At 41.7% G+C, this 11,634-nt stretch overlaps 1 protein-coding gene across 13 annotated transcripts in view; it reads right to left on the bottom strand.

Annotated features, from left to right (window-relative positions):
* The window catches only part of GAN (gigaxonin), a 102,075-nt gene that overhangs the window by 56,347 nt on the left and 34,094 nt on the right, over positions 1 to 11,634 (bottom strand). For 8 of the 13 annotated variants that reach the window (XR_009537192.1, XR_009537191.1, XR_009537190.1 and 5 more), the window contains exons 3-9: positions 11,144 to 11,494; positions 8,766 to 8,983; positions 8,425 to 8,546; positions 4,693 to 4,805; positions 3,575 to 3,724; positions 2,525 to 2,661; positions 2,138 to 2,266 (exon numbers count right to left, since the gene is read on the bottom strand). Coding sequence is in view for 3 of the 13 variants with exons in the window: in XM_060131651.1 (XP_059987634.1) it covers positions 2,138 to 2,266; positions 2,525 to 2,661; positions 3,575 to 3,724; positions 4,693 to 4,805; positions 8,425 to 8,546; positions 8,766 to 8,983; positions 11,144 to 11,494 (1,220 nt within the window). In the remaining 10 variants the exon portion in view is untranslated. Of the gene's footprint in view, positions 1 to 477; positions 625 to 2,137; positions 2,267 to 2,524; positions 2,662 to 3,574; positions 3,725 to 4,692; positions 4,806 to 8,424; positions 8,547 to 8,765; positions 8,984 to 11,143; positions 11,495 to 11,634 lie in introns of all 13 variants that reach the window. The other 5 variants (XR_009537196.1, XR_009537195.1, XR_009537197.1 and 2 more) reach the window with 1 other exon arrangement.

Raw genomic sequence — 11,634 nt, 5'->3', positions numbered from 1 at the left:
CACTGGAAAGCTTGAATATAAGCAAACTAAAGATAATACAAATTTTATCTGGAAGTGCTTTTAAACAGCAAGGAAGAAGCAATACTCACGTTTAACAATTATGAACTGAAAGCAAGTAATATACTCATATCTGAAGCTTCTCAACTATATTAATATGAGACAACCTGACAGAAATCTAAAGGTTCTAATAATTGCTAGCATATCAAGGGCAGATAAAAAACTTTACAGCCAGATTTAAGTCCTACACAATCAAAATAGGGACAGAAAATGGTAAAACCATAAGCAACCCTGATTACTTCAGCAAGCGAGTTTATAGCTCTCTAGCCCACACTGTCCAAACAGTAATTCAGTCATTATGACAAAGGCTTATAACAATATTTTATCAGAAACCAAACGTACTGACCACTGCTTGTTAATGAGGTTGGGCACACTGTTTTGGGATTCATTTGGGCAAGAAATTAATAAACTACTTCACACCTTGAACAGTCAGCCCTTGCAGTAACATATTATGGAAGAGAAGTGTAGCAAAGTCCTTGAAATTCTGCCCCCCACCGCTACCAGAGCAAGCATTCTCAAACTGCTCTCACACGTTGTCTAGTAAATTTTCCTAAGACTGTTTGCTCCCTGTAATTGAAGGAAAAAGGGGGGAAAAAGGCTATGCAAATATCCTAACTTTAAAATACACTAATAGTTAGGTAACATTTATACATATTTCTAAAATCTTGGCAACCGCTCATTGTTTGCCCTTATCTAAAATAGTATGAACTTGAACATTATATTCTGGCGCCCCCTTCTGGTAACACAGTTGAAATGCTACCACAAGATTAACTTCAGCAGGGCAGTTTCCCTGTAGGATTTGAACATATTACTGCAATAACAATACTGTTTGGTGGCTACAACAATGTAACGTGTCAGAGGAGGGAAGTGAGGGGGTTGGAAGGATGCTGCCTACTTTACAAGACATATGGCAGCCTGTCAGATGTTTTAAGAATCTCTGACACCACGTTTACTGAGTGTCTGACACTGGCCAGGTATGATGCCAGAAGCTAGGACCCAAAGCTGAGCTGGAACTTCTCCTGAAGGAGCTTCCGTTACCTCTATCACATCCGAGAGAGATGTATAGGATCCCAGACTGAGGAGCCTGACTCAGACTGTGAGGTGTGAGAAGGCTTTCTCTGGGCAGTGATGATTAAGCAGAGTTTTGGAAGAGGCCAAATTAACTGGATAAACATGGGAAGGGAAATATTAGGCAAAGAGAATAGTACAAAAGCACAGAGCTTTCTCACAGCTTACCCTTCCCCCCCCCATATCCTCAAGTCCATTCTCTAGTAGGTCTGTGTCTTTATTCCTGTCTTGTCCCTAGGTTCTTCATGACCTTTTTTTTTTTTTTCTTAGATTCCATATATATGCATTAGCATACGGTATTTGTTTTTCTCTTTCTGACTCACTTCACTCTGTATGACAGACTCTAGGCAAAGTGAGAGAGTGGCATGGACATATGTACACTACCAAACGTAAAACAGATAGCTAGTGGGAAGCAGCCGCATAGCACAGGGAGATCAGCTCGGTGCTTTGTGACCACCTAGAGGGGTGGGATAGGGAGGGTGGGAGGGAGGGAGACGCAAGAGGGAAGAGATATGGGAACATATGTATATGTATGTGTATAACTGATTCACTTTGTTATAAAGCAGAAACTAACACACCATTGTAAAGCAATTATACTCCAATAAAGATGTTAAAAAAAAAAAAGCACAGAGCTGAGACAATCACACCACGTTTTGGAGGAAAAAAGTCACTCAGTGGGACTCAAGTGACGCATCTGGGTTGAACAGTAGCAGAAACAGTAGACATAGGCCAAATCACAAAAGGCCATATCTGCTAAGTTAAGGAGTTTAAACTTTCTCCTAAAAGCTATCAGAAGTGTCAAGGTCTGATCTACATTTTAGAAACATTCTTCTATGGCTTTCCTATGAGTTACCAAGATTTCCGAAGTCACTGAATAAATATCTACTATGCATTAGACATAAATAGATAAATTCAATGAAATAATTTGAAAACAAAACTAAACAAAGCAAAACATGCCTTTGAAAGCATAAAGAAAAAGTTGCAGAAGCCGCATGAAACCATTCATAAATACCTTTTAAACTCATCGTGGTAGAATTCCGACTTGCAGGTTACCATCTCGCCCCCCTGGATGTCCTCACGACTTCTGACTCCCCCAAATACATACAGTTCCATGGCGACTCCACAGGCTACAGCTCCAAACCTGAAAGGCCACATAGGGCATACTAGGTATTAGATTTACAACCCATGACCCGATTCCATAATTCCTCTTACGCTTGTTTTAGCTCTGCGCCATTCAACGTTTCACAAATACATGGGTCTTCCTTTTTCAGGAAATGGCTTATTAATTTAATGTTATATCAACCAAATGCCAAGTCAAATAAAAGATTAGCCGGAAAGAAGGGAAAAACAAAAGCCAGGTGAAGGGGGCTCTGCACAGTCCTTATCCAAGTTCTCTCACCTTCTCTCTTTCAGTGGACAGATAGCGGTCCACTGCTGGGTCCGTGTGTCATAACATTCCACAGACTCGAAGAGTTTTCCATATGATCCTCCACCCATGGCATAGATTTTCTTTTTCATAGCTGCATAGCAGCCAATCTGAAAGGAGAAAGCAACAGTGGGGGAGGCAACATTTATTATTAAAGTTGGGCGAGTAAATACCAGCTTGGCTAGAGAGCACTGGCAAATATCTGGAAAAGGATCTGACTTCTAATAGTAAGACTATGTATGGTGCCTTCCAATATTACAACAGAGGCTTTTAAAAATGAGAAGAGCAAGGTAATACACACACTGTTAATCCTCAGAAAAGGATTAACTCCATCTAATACTATTCCGCTAAGTGAGTAAATAATCCTAACTTTTAAAGAGGCTTCCCAGGCTCTCTGTTCTCACCATGATTTCAAGAGTCCCAGATGTGGACTCCTTGGAGCAAGACATCATTCAATTCCTGCCCCAAGTAAGTCAGTCGAAAGGGCACAGACGGTGAGAGATCATATTATGAGTAAATCCCAGTACCCACGGTGTAAAATACCTAGGGCGCTGGACAAGGCTTTGGCCTGATGATGAAACTCCAGCCTCCACCAGGGAAAAGAAATACAGACTAAGCTGTAAACAGCTAACATGAGCCATTTGTTTTCATCCTACTCAGCAATGGCAGTTCTCTACCTATGGATTAATGTTTCTCCCCAGTCCTGCACAATGATTAAGAAAACAGGTTTGGGAGACCTGGTTCCTTCCTAGGTTAGTGCAGTCACAAAGCATTTATCAGGCGTGGGCCTTGGACACAGCAGCGCTGCCCAGAGCCCACTGCCAAGGTAAACGCTCTCACACACCGTTTCCTAGCTTGGTGTGTGGCTGGTAATAGTGAAGGCAAGCTACCCACAAAGACAGAATTCTATCATGTTAATTCTTTTACCACTATCAATTGTGTTAAAAGGCATACGTAGGAAATGAAGAAACATAACTTTAAAATCCAATTTGTGAATTAGTTATCACAAGATATCGTTCTCACCTTTCTAACCATGGTTAAAGCGGGTTGCTTTGTCCAGGTTTTAGAATAAATATCATAACATTCCATGGAAATTAGCTCTTTTTCACCATCTTCTCCTCCTAAAACGTACAGCATCCCATCTATCTCCACAATTCCAAAGTTATGTCTTGCCTGAAAAGACATCAAAGATCTTTGTAGACAAAAGGCCAACTATCAGATTGAAAGCTGATATTCATACATTTAATAAATATTACAGATATTATTATATTCCAGCGTTCCAGCAAAGAAATACCAGGCTCAAAACCATCTCTCTCAAATATTTCTGATTTCCCTAGCAGCTCACTCTTCTATCACAATAGACAGAGAACCCAAGTCCAGGAATTTCCCGGAACAAGGGAACTACACACGTGGTGAATTCACTGGCAGAATCCTTACTTTTTACTCACAACAGCTCACGACAAGAAAGAGAACTATTACCGTGTGGCTCTGTAAAATGATCTTTGTACAGCAGTGGGCAGCAAGTGGTTCCCAGCTGACGTGTGAAGTCAAGTAAGATCCACGTCAACAGCACTGCCTGTGGCTGGAGAGGTGGGGGTGGGAGGGCGAGAGGCCCGGGCTAAGGCTGCCTGGAGCAACAGAACCTGATGTGTTTCACACTCATCCACTCACAGCACTTCCTGGGCGCCCAGCCCCACTCCAGCGCTGAAGGGAGAGCGCTGACCACACAAACGAAATGCGCTGCCATCATCAAAAAGCTTGTGCGAACCGTTGAGAAAGATCTAGTGTGTGAGGAGGTTCTACGTGGTATGAAGAGAAGGAAAGCAGGGGAGGGGGCAGGAGAGCTGAGAGGCCGGGGGAGGCCTCGCTGAGAAGGAGCCACATGGACAAACACTGAAGGAAGCAAGCGGCGAGCCATGTGGGTACCTGGCAAAGGTCCCAAAGCAAGTGCACTCCTAGGAGGCTTCAGAAGGGGGAGCGAGGGAAGGCACAGGGAGCAGAGCCGGGAGGGGGGCACGAGCGTACCAGGCAGGGGGGCTTGGCGAGGCTGCTACCTCTTTCCTTATACTCAAACGCAAAGCAAACAAAAGTGCTAAAGGGAAAAAAGAAACATCAGACAAATTACAAAAGCAGTATTTTACCTCGTTCATTGGTGGCAGTGCGGTCCATGTGTTTGCATCTGGGTCATACTTTTCTCCTGAGCTCAGGGTCTGCTTATTTTCGTCTTGGCCCCCAAATACAAACAAAAATCCTTCTGCAAAAAATCAAAGAAGACACGCAAGGAAGTTGTAATGTAAGTTTTCAACACCTATCTCTAGTCAAATACAAATGCCGTAAGGGCAGAGATAGGATGTGGAGATACCTTCTCTGACAACAACGGGTTCGAGATCTTACCAAGCCTGGGTGATAGAGCCAAATCTGTGAGTCACTCTGACCATTTCGCTTGCCTTGGGATCTCTGAGTGGATTCCCACTACCCTGCACCTTAAGAGGAAAACTGACACCACCCACCCGGTCAGCAAGTGACTTCGAGTTATCTCAGTTCATCTGTTCTGTTCCCCAGACTCTATTTAAAATAGTCTTCTTAAAGGAGAAGAAGCCAACAAGACACTATGGTAAAACTGAAGGGAAATGTGGGCCCTAGAGAGGTTACCATGCATGGAAACCATTTTGCTCTGAGGGCGTTTAGCAATCTGGGAAAAATGCAACCTTTCTCTTAATGGCTTTGAGGGGATGAAGAAGATAGAAATCTAAATCCCAGGCCCACAGACGGCGTGGCTTCTGGCAGGAAAGCCTCGCTGAAGTTCTAACCATCAGGATGAAGGCCAACCAGAATTAGAAGCCAGATTTAAATCTCCTTGCTTATCTAGGAAATCTCAAAATTGGAATTCGATTTACAGTAATTACAAATTAGTAGTGTTTTCAGGCAACTGGCAGAAAAAAACACAAAAGTTCTATGGAAGAAAGTATATTTATCTAAGTTTTAGATTCTAACATTCTAAGATTTTAAAACATCACATTATCCCTACAAATAATTATTATTATTATTATTATTTTTTTGCAGTACGCGGGCCTCTCACTGTTGTGGCCTCTCCCGTTGCGGAGCACAGGCTCCAGATGTGCAGGCTCAGCGGCCATGGCTCACGTGCCCAGGCTCACGCTCCACGGCATGTGGGTTCCTCCCGGACCGGGGCACAAACCCATGTCCCCTGCATCGGCAGGCGGACTCTCAACCACTGGCGCCACCAGGGAAGCCCCCTACAAATAATTTTTAATAAAACAATCTTTGGCACTTAGCCAAAGATACTCAGGTATACAAAGAAAACAGACTCTATTAAGAAGAAACAGCAGAAGCAGACAATAGGGAGTAGTGTTGCAAAGAGTCCAAATTTCAAATATTGGAGTAATCAGAAAGACAATAAAACAACAATGCTCACTATGTTTTAAAAAAAGACAAATGTGAAGGTAACTCTAGAAGGGACAAGAGAAGTGACATAGTAGATTTGAAAAAAAATTACAGAGAATTTCTAGGGAAAAAAAGATAAAAACAGGTTAAATAAAAAATTCAATGGATGGATTTAATGGCAGATCCATCACAGTTAAAGAGAGAATTCATTAAGTGCAAGATAAATCAAAAGAAATCACAGAGCAACATGGAGAAGCAAAAAGATGAAAAAGAAAACAAAAAGAAGGTAGAAGGCAGGGGCTGGAGTAGAAAGGTCTAGCCATGTTTGATCTGACTTCCAAAAGCAGAGAGATAGAGAAGGAGCAAGGATGACATATGAAGACATAACAAACAAGAAGTTTCCAGATTTGATGAAAGGCCAAGCTACAGAGTCAAGATGCCCAACAGTCTCCAAATATGGTAAAATTTCAAATAAAATATTGCCTAAGCACACTACCGTGAAATGGCAGAAAAATCAAGACAAAAAGAAAATCTTAAATACAGCCCAGAGAAAAGGCAGAACTTTAGATCTGACAACTGACTTAACAACAGGAATGACAGAAGTCAGTGGAAAAACATCTTCAATAATAGATGCCAAGCTAAAATTCTATACCCAGCAAAAATATCCTTTAAGGATGAAGGCACAATAATGACATCTTTAGACAAACAAATCTAAGAGTTTGCTACCACTAGACCCACATTAAAGGAAATTCAAAAGGATGAACTTCAGAGAGAAGGAAAATGGTCCTAGATGGAAAGTTTGAGGAGTAAGAGGGAAAAACAAAGAAAGTGGTAAATATGTGGATAAATCTAAATGAACACTATCTACAGATATGTGTATAAAACAGATAAACATATATATGTAAATAGCTACTTATAAATAACTATGTGTTTTAATACTGTAAGACTATGGAATATGAAAAATAAGAGTATAAATGTACTATTTATACTACTAGACTTTGTTAACAGTACAGGCTGTGGATTCAAAAGTGACCTTCAGGCGACTTCCCTGGTGGAGCAGTGGTTAAGACTCCGCACTCCCAATGCAGGGGGCCCGGGTTCGATCCCTGGTCAGGGAACTAGATCTCACATGTGTGCCACGACTAAGGAGCTGGCGAGCGGCAACTAAGGAGCCTGTGAGGAGCAACCAAGAAACCTACCTGCCACAACTAAGACCCAACGCAACCAAATAAATAAATAAGTAAATATTAAAAAAACAAAACAAAACAAACATAAAGTGACCTTCAAAGGAATATAGACATAGAATATAACTTCTAACCTGGTAGAGAGGGAAAAAACCGAATGACAAAAAAGTCAATCAATTTTTTGAAAAAAGGCAAGAAAAGAAGAAACACAGAATGAGCTGGACAAATAGGAACTACTCAGTCATTTCACAACTTCAATGAATACAACTGGGCACAATTCCTCTCCTCATTGTTTCAAGTTTCTGAAACAACCTCTCTAGGAAATCTGAAAATCAGTGATATAGGAACCTTTGTGGTAGGTGTGCATGTGTGAAAATTATGCACATGTATACACATTATGGTAGGACAACTTAAGGAAGCTAATTTTAAGAAGGAACAGAGAAATCAGACCCACATCCTGTTGCCTACACCACTCCATCCAGCTGATTATCATTGACAAAAACTTCGATAATTGTGGAACCTACGATTCCATTTCTATTCCATAGCTTTAGGTATATCTAAAATATGGTACAGTGTGGCATAGCTTAAAACTTTTAAGGAATGTTTGTGGGCAAGCAGAGACTATAAACGAAGAGCTGCTAACAATAGTTAGAATGAAGTGAAATGGCACTTGCAGGATGAAGCCAGCAAGGCAAATCCAAGGTGAAGAGAAAGGCAGCAAGGACAGCCTTCCCCATCACCTCCTGGAGAGAAAGCTTTGAATAACGTTCCAAACTTGTAAACGTCAACCGAAACATACTTCCTGTCATAAAACAACTTGAAGCCAGAGCTAAGTTAAGCAGTATCTTCTCAAGTTTCATCTGAAATGCCTGCTTTTATGTGACGCTCTTATTTTGAATATAGTTACATGTTGCGATTCTACACTGCACAACTTTCCAAGATGAGAGGCTATCACGGCTCAAAGAAGTCCTGCGCCTCAGGTGTGATCATCCAGCTAACGGGTGGTAGGAGTCACTGAGTTTTGCTCTTCTATCAGTTAAGTCATCCAATAAAATGCTCCTCAAGTGACGTCTTAAAAACAGCTACGTATTTGAGATTTGGGACGATAAGGACTGACGGAAGACACTCTTCTTACCATACTCTTGGAAGCTAGAGCCACCCTGAAAAAGTCACCACAGAGGGATAATAAAATTATTTCTTTAAAAGGTTTTGAGTCATTCTGCACAACTCTGAAATGACATTACTTGCCCTTGTGTTTAGGTAAACTTGGTGACAGCACGGTACCTGCTGAGAGGACTCCGTGGTTGATTCTCGGCATGCTTAAAGGGGCCAGTTCAATCCACAGCTGCCGATTAGGGTCATAAAGGGGGCACATACATCGCATCGCTGCTGTTGGCTTCCGCGAACTAAGGAGAGAGATAACTGATTAGTAGTTAGTATGTTTTATATAGTTCTGCTTATAATAACTAGGACTAGTTTTACTACGCTAAAGAATGTTTCAAACATTTAAAAAAACCTATTGCTATTAGGCTTTAGATACTGAAACGTGTTATAAATTTCTGTTTACGTGGAAATCTCTCTTCCCTTACACCACCACCCATCAAACCGCTCACAGCCACGCTTACACTCTTTCCTCTCCGCCAACGGTCACGATGCACTCCGAGTAGCCCCGGGGCTTGAAGCTGGCGAGCATGGCCTCACCCTGCTGCGGCTGGCTGAGAGGGATGTTGCTGCACTCTTTGACAATCTCTCGGACTAACGGCTCATTCAGCATCTGCTCCCGTAAATAGCTCGAGTCCAACCCTGAAACCCACAGCGCTGACATGACATCCTTCATGTGGACCTGGAGGGCGGAAAGCACGGGGAGGAAAAATGGAGAATACGTTGTACATTTAGAATATACGTTTTCCCACTCCTGGAAGACTAAAATTATTGACAGTCAGATTATCAACAGGCAAGTGGTAAGGGTCAGTACTGCTTGAATGTGTTTACGGCCCCTTTTCTTTCTACTTCCCTTGGCCTTGATAAATAAAAGTTTAACTTAAAAAAAGCCATCACTTCAGATTTATATTTGATGTATCTATCACTGCGAAGTTTTAAGCAGCTTTCTTTAATGCCCTACAGGGTTCCCACAGCAACAGGAAAACTTAGAAGAACCCTGCTATGATTTGCCTTATTTCACATGCTTGGATGTGCTGTGAGTTACATCACATTTATAGAAACGTCATATACAGGAATAGCTTGATACAATATGGTCAACTAGATAATGAACATGTAACAACATTAACGTTACAAGAAAAATCTGAAAAAGCCAAATTTCAAAAAAATAATCCTGAGTACTATATAATCATTTCTTCAGTAATTACTGTTAACAATTATCTAACATGTATAATGTGAATGATATACTTTTTAAAAAAATATTCAAGCATTTTACTTGTTTATTTTCCTTATTTATTTATTTATTTTTTGGCTGCGTCGGGTCTCATTTGCAGCACATGGGCTCTTTGTTGAGGCATGAGGGATCTTTTCATTACGGTATGCAGTCTGCTAGGGTTTCTCTCTAGTTGCGGCATGTGGGCTTCTCTCCAGTTGTGGCGTGAGGGTTTTCTCTCTGTAGTTTGTGGCACGCGGGCTCTCTCATTGAGGCACGCGAGCTCACTACTTGTGGTGTGCGGACTTAGTTGCCCCGCGGCATGTGGGATCGTAGTTCTCCGACCAGGGATCGAACCCACGTCCCCTGCAGTGGAAGGCAGATTCTTTACCACTGGACCACCAGGGAAGTCCCTGAATGATATACTTTTCATACTCAATCATCAGATTTGAACCAACTGACTATAGCACTCTACGTACATAAGGTGACTAGTTTTTCTGGGCTTTGAAATTGTCATTTTAAGGTACACCCTTTTATACCCTGAGTAATAAAAGCCAACAGTCCTTACAGCACCAAGTTCAGATTAACCACAGGATGAGGAACTGCCTCTTGTTTCCCAGCAGCCGTTCCATCTTATATGCCCTCATCACTTTAAGGCAAGAAGAGGGTCAGAGAGAAGATACTTCAGTGGTGGCAGCAAGGTGGAAACTCTTCTATCCCCTTTCCCAATCTACCCCACCAATGGGGAAAACAGAACACTAATTGTACTAAGGAGCTGAAGCTACGAATGTGGTTTCTAAGTGGACAAGCTCATGGGCCTGCAGAATTTAAAAATTACAAGATAATCATTAAAATGTCAGCCAAGAGTTACTAAGAACAATTAACAATGCAATTATGCATTCTGAAAGCCACTCTGAAACCTAATATATTTCTTTATTTTGATATAGTAACTGGAGCCTCTAGTATATAAATATTACACTTAAAGCCTTGTGATTTAGAGGTGAGAGCTCCCTCCCCCAATGTATTAACAATGTGGATCTCAAGCCTGATATTCTCTAAGACCCTTCCTTCCTAGGCTGTCACTCCTAGAACCTTCCTATTTGGAACCTCATTGCCATGACAGCTCCGGAATGCTCTCCCACTTTCTCCTCCAGTGGTGTCAGTCACTCCAGGGAGAGCTCAGTGCCAGAATTCAGCCCTCTGCCAGAATTCCATTCTTTTCTCACCCCACTTCCTGCACCAGAGTCCCTGTAGGGGTTAGCCCACCATCGCAGAGGGAAGGATGCTGAAAGCTAGGATGAGGAGTATAGGGTGCATTTCTATACTCTCCAGCTTAGCTTGAAATCCCTTTCCCCTTAATAACAACATTCAAAGGATATCATGTGACTTGTAAGTATTACTATTTTCATTGCTATATGATGAGTTACATGGACTTTGGTAGACTGGTCTGAACAACAAACTGCTTTAGTGAGGCTATAGGAAGATGTTTTCCAGGTTATGGTTTAGATCACAACCTTGTCAGTTTTTCAAGTTGGAGGAGAAAAATAAAACATCTAGAATTTGGATTAAAAATAAACAAATGAATAAATAAGTGAAAAGGCAAAGTCAGAGCACGCTATAAAGTACGGGTACCTTTCTTATTTCTGTATCATGTGCTATCCATCGGATGACTGCTTCAAATACATATCGTTCATTGCCAACGTTTAACTTCTCAAGAGAAATCACTTCTTTAAGCTTTTGAGGACTCAGTTCTAGGAATTCCTCTGTGCTGCTGACATCTCGGAAGTGAGTCTCCAGGTATTCTGTGGCCAGGTAATGGACGTGGTGCAGGCAGTAGTGGAGTGCAAAGTCTCGGATTCCGATGCAGTTCTCGGCGGCAATGCAGCCTTCTAAGAACTCACAGCAGAGAGTTTTAAGATCCGTCAGCAGGAGCAGGTCTGCTGCCTGCACAACATCTTGGATGGTATCTTCGCTCAGCCGGATCTGTAAGAATGATATAGATAGTCTATGTTTGAATGTATATATTTAGAATGCAACCACTAATCTATCAGGCTGGACCATATGAAAGCTCCATTTGTAGAGGTCAAAGATGATTGAAAACTAGCAATTTCATACGGTTCAGC

The sequence above is a fragment of the Lagenorhynchus albirostris genome, chromosome 19, assembly GCF_949774975.1.
Source record: "Lagenorhynchus albirostris chromosome 19, mLagAlb1.1, whole genome shotgun sequence".
Lineage (NCBI taxonomy): Eukaryota > Metazoa > Chordata > Mammalia > Artiodactyla > Delphinidae > Lagenorhynchus > Lagenorhynchus albirostris.
This window is presented reverse-complemented; position numbering and strand designations above follow the sequence as displayed.